Below are 8,835 nucleotides of genomic sequence, written 5' to 3'. Positions count from 1 at the left end.
AGCCGGGATGAAGCGGAGTGCCCCGGGGGTCAGTTCTGGTGCCGATTTTGTTCAACATCTTTATTAATGATCTGGATGATGGGATGAATTGCACCCTCAGCAAGTTTGCAGATGACACTAAGCTGGGGGGAGATGTAGATATGCTGGAGGGTAGGGATAGGGTCCAGAGTGACCTAGACAAATTGAAGGATTGGGCCAAAAGAAATCTGATGAGGTTCAACAAGGAAGTCCTGCAATTAGGAAGGAAGAATCGCAAGCACCGCTACAGGCTGGGGACCGACTGGCTACAGAAGCAGCTTCTCCTCCCTTGGTGTTCACACCTCTACTGCTAGCAGAGCACCTCACCCTCCCTGATTGAACTAACCTCATTATCTCCACACTGATTTATACCTGCCTCTGGAGATTTCCATTACTTGCATCTGAAGAAGTGAGGTTCTTACCCACGAAAGCTTATGCTCCCAATACTTCTGTTAGTCTTAAAGGTGCCACAGGACGCTCTGTGGCTAAACAGCAGTTCTGCAGAAAAGGACCTAGGGGTTACAGTGGATGAGAAGCTGGATATGAGTCAGCAGTGTGCTCTTGTTGCCAAGAAGGCCAACAGCATAGTGGGCTGTATAAGTAGGGGCATTGCCAGCAGATCGAGGGAAGTGATTATTCCCCTCTATTCGGCACTGGTGAGGCCACACCTGGAATATTGTGTCCAGTTTTGTTTCCCCCGCCCCCCGCCACTACAGAAGGGATGTGGACAAATTGGAGAGAGTCCAGCGGAGGGCAACAAAAATTATTCAGGGGCCGGGGCACATGATTTACGAGGAGAGGCTGAGGGAACTGGGATTATTTAGTCTGCAGAAGAGAAGAATGAGGGGGGATTTGAAAGCAGCCTTCAACTACCTGAAGGGGGGTTCCAAAGAGGATGGAGCTCGGCTGTTCTCAGTGGTAGATGACAGAACAAGAATCAATGGTCTCAAGTTGCAGTGGGGGCGGTCTAGGTTGGATATTAGGAAACACTATTTCACTAGGAGGGTGGTGAAGCACTGGAATGGGTTACCTAGGGAGGTGGTGGAATCTCTAGCCTTAGAGGTTTTTAAGGCCTGGCTTGACAAAGCCCTGGCTGGGATGATTTAGTTGGTGTTGGTCCTGCTTTGAGCAGGGGGTTGGACCTGAGGTCTCTTCCAACCCTAATATTCTATCATTCTATATTTCTACAGAGAGAACACAGTTTGGAGTTTGTGATTTTTGGAGGAGTCTTCTTCCACTAGAATTCAAAAGAAGAATTTCTTTTCATTTAGGGCTCAATCCAAAGCTCCTTGTACTCAAGAAGTATATTTCCATTGACTTTAATGGGGATTTTATCAAGCCCTTAAGGAAGAAAAATGTATATTTTAGCAATACTGTATGTTCTGACCATTCACTCCTACACTCCAAAAGTGAAGAGTTAGGAGACTTTCTCGCCCTGTAAAAGGTTCTGGGGTGTTTCTAACACCGTCTCACCTGCAGGAATTCACTCGCTGGCTGCTGGCACTTCTGCTCCATCTCACTGATCAGGGAACTAAAAGAAGATATTTCCTCAGATAATTTGGCAACATACTCAGGCCTCCCCTTTTCAATTTCCTTATTCAGCTCTTCCAACTGGGCCAGCCGGAGTCGCTCTTGTTCCTCCAGAAACTGGCGCAGTTGCTGAAATTCAGACACAATCTTCTGCTTCTCAGTTTCTAGCTGTTTCTAAAATGACGAGATACGAAGAGGAAAAGCGCTGGTCAAGGACAAGAATACGGAGTGAGTCATGGGACATTTTATGCACGTAGCAGCATGTCATTGCAACCCCACAGAATTTAACTTCTGATATTTTATGGAGAACATACTCTATGCTCAGTAGACAGAAGATTTTCCAATAGATTTTCAAGAGTCCTAACTGGTGTTTAGAATATGAATTTTTCTTGCATGATTTGGATAATCTGTGATCAGTGGCTTCCAGAAAACCAGATCCTTCTAATAACAGGAAGCACAGCAGGTGTGGGATTCAGAACGGGACTGGCAAGGATTATTTTAGTAGAAGAAACAGCAGAACCCAAACTAAGAAGCACTAGACTTGAACTGGGGAACCCATGCTGTCCACAAAATACATTAGAGACATAAAGGGCATTTTAAAAAAAAAGTACTAAAATTTGAGCTCCGTCATTTGCTCTCATGAATTTTGAAAACAGTTTTGGATACATAAAATTTGGCACACCATAAATCTTGGATTTTAAGCCACACAGGGACCTTGAGCACAAATTGGGCTGCTGGGAAGACCCCTTTTTGCACATGCAAATCTCAGTTTGCAGATTGCTTAAGAATGAGCGCATGTGAACTGGACAGAAGCCCACCAATTCATGCTGTTTCTGGAGCACTCTCTGGCCCCTGTACCCTAGGAGCAAGGAAATCAGACCAGACCTGGAACCCAGATCTTCTCCATGGCCATGTCTAGCAGCGATACCATTAAGGGCTTGTTCCAAAGCTCACTGAACTGAACAGGAGTCTTTCCAATGACACCCTTGTGCTTTGTTTTAGGCCTTAAGTGACCAACCTCCTCCTCTGGGGAGCAGATTCCTAGAGAAGCTGCACGGATTGGCCAGCTGTGGTTATCTCGGTTGCAAGTGCAGCTGGCCAAAAATAGCAGGGTTGGGGAATTTGCAAAAATAATTGAAATTTCAAAAGTTGTTTCCATTTCTCAGTTTTTAAAATGGAACTTCTTTTGATTTGGTTGAAAAATATGTTGAAATAACTTTTGAAAAATGTCATATTTTTCTTTCTCCCTTTTCCCAAAATGGAAAAAAATAATGTTCATTTCCCCCATTTTTCTTTTTAGTAGTTCCTCTTGGTACCTCTTCAAAAGATCCCCCAGTTTTGAAAAAGTGGCAAAAAGAAAAAGGAAAAACGAAGGGTAAAAAAACCTGGAAATTATTCATTTTAGTGCACTCAGGAGAAAAAAGGACTAAAAAGAGAAAGATAAAAAATAAACATGAACGTTTTAAAAATGTTCAGCTTTTTAAAAGCAAAATGAAATTTCAGTTTGAAATGACACAAAAATGTTTGTTTCATTTTGAAATTTCCTGTCAAAAAATTGAAAAATTTGTTGCAAGTGACTTTTCCCCATGAAAACAGCTGTTTTCTACTAAACTCTTTTTATCTGCAGGAAGATTTTTTTGGTTGAAAATTTTCAACCAGCTTTAGTTGAAAGACTAAAGGAGAAACTACTGTTACATAAACAAATTACACTGGAATTATCAGTGAAAATATTTGGATGATTAAACCTCTTTCTTTAATGCTGCATTTTCCTGCTTACTCTCAATTAAAGTAGAACAGTTTTTCTTTACAATGAGAATAAAGAAGTGATCATCTTTCACGGATGAGAACGTGTTACTCACTGTTCCTCTGATGATATTCAGACTAAGCCGTGTATTGATAATGGCCCTGTGCACATTTGCTTCTGAGTAATAACGGCACCTACCAGCAGTTCCTGGCTTTTATTTTCCCCACTCAATTTAAACGACAGAATCACTTCTCTCTCTTTCTTCAAAATCTCCAAACGGCTCCGAATTTGGTCCTAACAAAAGAAAACCTGGTTTAATTTTGGTTGTTTTTGGAGGATTTCCCCCCATTTATTTATATTTGCAAGAATATCAAATACATAATAAAATGGGTGAGTGCCCTAACCCCATGACTATACAGTCATTCTCACGCTTGTGGTCTCTCTCTCTTTGGCCCAGATGACTCTTTATCCCCAGTGGAATAGCTTCTCCAGGGGAGAGGGAGGGAGCCCCACATCACAATAGCCCATGGGTAGGGCACTCCCCTGAGAGATGGCAGATCCCCATTTGAATCTCTTCTCCTCATCAGGTGGAAGAGGGACTTGAACCAGTGTTTCCTACTTCCCAGGTGATTACCCTAACCCCTGGGCTAACAGTTAGGAGGGAGGGTTGCTTCTGTGTGTACCAGCTTGTGGGGCCTGATCTGGCAGGTCTGCTCAGAGGCCACCTACCAGGTTGGGCCCCACACTCTACTTAGGCAGCCGAATGCCTGTCTTCCTCCAGACTGTGAATCGCTCTAGGGCTTAGGTGGGAAATAGGCGTCTGGATGCCTAGAGGGAGGCAGCACTGCAGTGTGCATGCCTAGAAATATAGGGATGGTGTAAAAGCTGGAAGAAGCCAGAAAGGCCCAGAACAACATTTTAGTCAATAAAATTGTTGCAAAAACCAGCAGGTGCTTTTACAGACAGTTAAGAGCAATATTTTAGTAATGAGAACAGACTCATAACACATTGTACTCCTGGGGGAATTCTGCGCCACTGCGCAATGCAGGATTTTGCAGAAATTAATGTTGGACATGCAAAATTTCCTTTTTCCCCCACAGAAATGGGCTGCAGAGATGTTGGCCGCCACTAGGGGCTGCTGGACTTGGCAGAGCCCAGCTCGCAAACAGAGACAATGCCGGGGGAGGGAACTGGAGTGTTCCCAGCAGCTGTTGCAGTTCCCAGCTCGCCCCGAGGGAAGGAAGGGGGCAGCAGCAAGCAGGAAACTCTGTGCAAGCCGGGACCCAGCATCAGGCTGTTTCTCCTTCTGGATCCCCGGGCTCTGGAGAGGTCGGGTCTGCGAGTGTCTGGGCCGGGGGAACCTCGCAGCTGGGCTCTGGGGGGAAAGGGGGGTCTGAGTGTCTGGGCCGGGGAGGGCTCCACAGCTGGGCTCTGGGGGGGAGAGGACAGAAATGATACTCACAATACAACTGAGAATAATGCTGTACTACAGAACACCGCTGACAACCCACCTGTTCAACAAACAGCTTTATTCATAAAACCACCTGCAGACTCAGCTCCGAAGTGGCTCACGGGACCAAAATAAAGGGCAATGGGTGGAATGGCATTTTAATAAATAAAACTGATTTAAAGCAACTCAGTGGAAACAGTCAGACAACACTGGGAATGTTACTGTAGTAATGAGAACTGATTAACAGCTGACTGTCATTAACCCATTCCAGCCCAGAACCATTTTAAAACCAAGGAGGAGCCTGAACAGTCAGTTCTGAAGTGGCTCAGGGGACCAGTTTTACATACAGCACATACTGGTGAGACTAATACATTGCTAATGAGAAACTCGTCTGAACCGACCTTGAACCCGGGTTTTTGGGGGATAATTTGTTTTATTACTAAAACCACCCAGAACACTTGGTTCCAAAGTGGCCCAGGGGACAAAAATGCTGCACGTCACACAAGTGAGAGCAACACAGTACTACTGAAAACACCGGCCAAACCAGCCTTTCACTGCCTGCTCTGTGCAATGAAGGGTTAATAAAACACTCTGTTCCGAAGTGGCCCAGAGGATGACAATTAGTTGTTTGCCTCCTGCTGCCTGGCTTTGGGGAAAAAGTCTGAGTCTCTCTTGCTCCCTTTTGCTTTGCAGCTGATTTGCTGCCTCTCTCTGTGTACGCTCCAAAGCTTATCTCCCCAACAGAAGTTGGTCCAATCAAAGATATTACCTCCCTCACCTTGTCTCTCTGCCCCCTGCAAGTCCATTTCCTTCCTCTGATCTCACTCTTCCCTCACTGAGCACTTTCAGTGCTCACTCCTAGACCAGCTCAGCTGTTACCACAGAAATGGGGCCAGGGAGCAGGCAGCGAGGGGGACAGGGTGGGTATTCTATGGGGGCGAATACTCCCTTTCTTGCTGCTTCACAATGCATGTACCCGTGGGGACACCTGTTTTCACCTCTGCTCCTCTGCAGTTTGGAACCTTGACCTTCCCCCCGGCATGTAGCTCTCAGTTGGTGTCGAGAATGCACAGAGCTGCTTAGAGGGCGTGGAAATCCTGTCTGTGCACTTGCATGGCACAAAAGTAGGCTCAGAATAGGCCACTAACCTCCTAGGTCCCTATCATTGTTGCCAATCACTGAGTTGGTAGTCTGTGTTGTTTAAATGCAATACATTATTCTACTTTAATCATCCTACTCTGTCATTGGTTCTGTCTCGACAATTGTCCTGTCGGTGTGTGTCTCACCCTTATCTCTAACCTGATTTGCGCAAAGCTTTGCAGAAGATCTAACAAAACCTAAAATTCACAGGTGCACAAATACAATAAAATAGATTGGTTAGTCTTTTTTTCCTCCAGTATTTGTAGTTTAATTTATATGTATAAATTGGGACCACTTTCACTGCAAGCAGCAGTGGACATTTTAAGAAATCGTATAAAAGAGAAAATATCGACTCTTCCAGCTTCTAAGCCAAAAAATGGACAGCTGCTTGCATACAGTTATGAAGGGCAAAAGGACAAAAAAGATGACTGGAGGTGTGATCAATACAAATGGATCCACGGAGGAAGCCATCTTTTCCCAATGGGGGGAGCCTCTGGTAAGGAAAAGATATTTCCGAAGACTGATCGATACAGATGAGGTTTTGTGTCACAGATATGGATATGAAGTTCTTGGTGGAAATGTGGACAAAGTGATTGTTCATTATCTGGAACAAGAAGAAACACCTGACTCATGTGTGCCCTATAGGAATATGAGAAACTATCCTTTGAGATCTCATGGTCGTACATTGCCATCTGTACTGTCAAAAGTTGTGGAGCAGAAACATTTAGGCCTATCTAAAAATTACCAGTGAAAAATAACAGACTCTAATGTCTCACCTGCCCATACGAGAGTGACTCTCCTCAAAAATACACAAGAAATAAAAAATAATGTATGAAAAACAGAATCAGTCCCAATGCTTAGTGATGTGTATGACCTTCACTGTCCCCTGGAAGGGTTTGTGTGTCAGTACTGCCGGGTCCCTGAAATCTCTGCAAGTTGGGATCTTCCAGACGTTATGGGTATTCCACATTTCAGCCAGGAGACTTTTCCTCTCCCCCTTCATGTGCCTTTTTTCAGGAAAATCCACCAGTTCCTGTAGCTGCACTGATTCATGACAAGTGCACAACACATGCACACAAGATGTTTTTTCATTTCTAGCAGAATGTGTGTCCCAGGTCAGCAGCAGTTCCACTGTAATAGTACTGGGCTATAGGTTATATATTTCAGCCCCATGGCAATTCAGAACTGACTTTTCTGGGTCCTTATTGGTGTTAAAAATGGTTTTTAGCAAGAACAGGTTAATAACAGTGTATTATAAGTCTCATTGCTAAAGTATTGTTTGTAAGGGTGTCTAACGGTATCCGCTGGTTTTTGCCATAATTTTTTTATTAAAATGCAGTTCCTGGCTGTTCCAGCTTTTACACTGCTCTGTGATTTCTTACCTTGTAATCCTCGGCAGCCTCCTCTATGGGAACCACAGTGTGTTCTCTGTGATCTCGGGACAGATGGCAAACCAAACAAATGGGTGTTTGATCCTCTTGGCAGAAGACATCTAAAGCCCTCTTGTGTTTTTCACACACTGTCCCAACTTCTGGTTCATTTGTTCGCTCCAGTGTAAGTTTTCTGGCAGCTTCTACAATATTCCTCAGCTGTCTGTTTGGTTTGAAGTTTCTCTGGGAGAAGGTTTCTCTGCACTCAGGACAGCGGAAGTTTGTACGCAATCCCTCCCAGCACTGAGTGATGCAGGCCTGGCAGAAATGGTGCCCACAATCTAGAGACACTGGGTCTTTAAAATAATCTTTACACACTGAACAAGTCACTTCACCTAGGAGCAGTTGTGCTGGATTCGCAGCAGCCATGGCTGCTTCTGCAGAGAAGAGACAAATTTAGTTTCATTTTCCTGTTCTCAGAAATGGGCTGATTCTGAACTTTGCACACCAAACAGGCGTTTCCTACGTATACATTGTCTCATGTTACTCTTGGGAGGCTGGAAACTGCTTTTGGTCTGAGTTAGCACCTGGAGGAAGCACCAGGACAGACCATGGAGTGGCAGCACCTGACGCTGTTGGTCCCTGCAGTGGTGCAGCCTGGCCACTCTGCAGAACAGCTGATTGAAAAACAGCACCTGCCACATCCACACCCAGCTCCATACAGCGTTTCTTCCCACCATCGCTGGGTCACTGTGTTGTGGGACTCCAGAGGGACCTACAGCATCGCTCATGGCACAGCTCTCTGCAGCAGGTGGTTCTGGGAACATTTACAAAGTGTTGTGGGCTGCCAGTGGTATTCCAGCCTTTAGAAGGGGGATCCTAGAGTCATGACCCTCCCCCTCAACCAATGGCTGGAGCAGTGATCATCTTTTTTTCTGCTCAATGTTTGTCCTCTGTGGTTGATGCAATAATTTCTAAATACCGTCTTCCCCGCCAGGTTCCCACAGCTCAGCAGGGGATAGACACCCGGTCTGTGACTGAGGAAGAGGGAAAACAGGTGGCTGGAACAATGGGGGCCAGAGTCACTACCTGATTCTCACCAACTGCAGCATGAAAACATGTTGATATCTTGTGCCAAGGGCTTTGCAGGAGGCACAGCTGGGCTTCTTAGCCTCCATCTCACTTCTGCAAAGACCTGGTCGGCAAAGCTATTCCAAGTGACAAAAAGGCCTGGTGGATCTGTGTTGCTCCCAGTGACGTATGCAATCAAGTAGTTTTCACTGTGAGGGGGTTTTAACCCATTTCTCAGACAATAACATGCAGATTCAGACCAAATTTTCAGATTCCAGAGCAGTGGACTTATCTGTGGGGGACAAACGCTGTCATCTCTGCTTGAGTGTGAGCCACTGTCACTTGCCAAGGGAGTGGAAATTCCTACTGCTCTTTGGGTTATAACCCGTGAGTTAGACCCTAATAAATCCAACTGGGAGACATTGGGCCTATTACACTGCTCTACAGCCAAAATGCTTCTGAAAGAAATGTAGTCAAACTTTACTAATTCTGGGTCACTGAGAATGAAAATG

At 45.1% G+C, this 8,835-nt stretch overlaps 1 protein-coding gene across 1 annotated transcript; it reads right to left on the bottom strand.

Annotated features, from left to right (window-relative positions):
- Positions 1-1,491: 1,491 nt before the first annotated feature.
- On the bottom strand, positions 1,492-7,687 carry LOC113408320 (zinc finger protein RFP-like; the record flags this gene model as incomplete). Its single annotated transcript, XM_029913896.1, has 3 exons — positions 7,265-7,687; positions 3,491-3,586; positions 1,492-1,722 (listed from the first exon to the last, which is right to left on the bottom strand). Coding segments are annotated over exons 1-3 (744 nt in total), but the record flags the coding sequence as incomplete, so codon positions are not given.
- Positions 7,688-8,835: the final 1,148 nt, after the last annotated feature.

The sequence above is a fragment of the Terrapene carolina genome, unplaced genomic scaffold (genome assembly GCF_002925995.2).
Source record: "Terrapene carolina triunguis isolate 2854851 unplaced genomic scaffold, T_m_triunguis-2.0 Scaffold7924, whole genome shotgun sequence".
Lineage (NCBI taxonomy): Eukaryota > Metazoa > Chordata > Testudines > Emydidae > Terrapene > Terrapene triunguis.
This window is presented reverse-complemented; position numbering and strand designations above follow the sequence as displayed.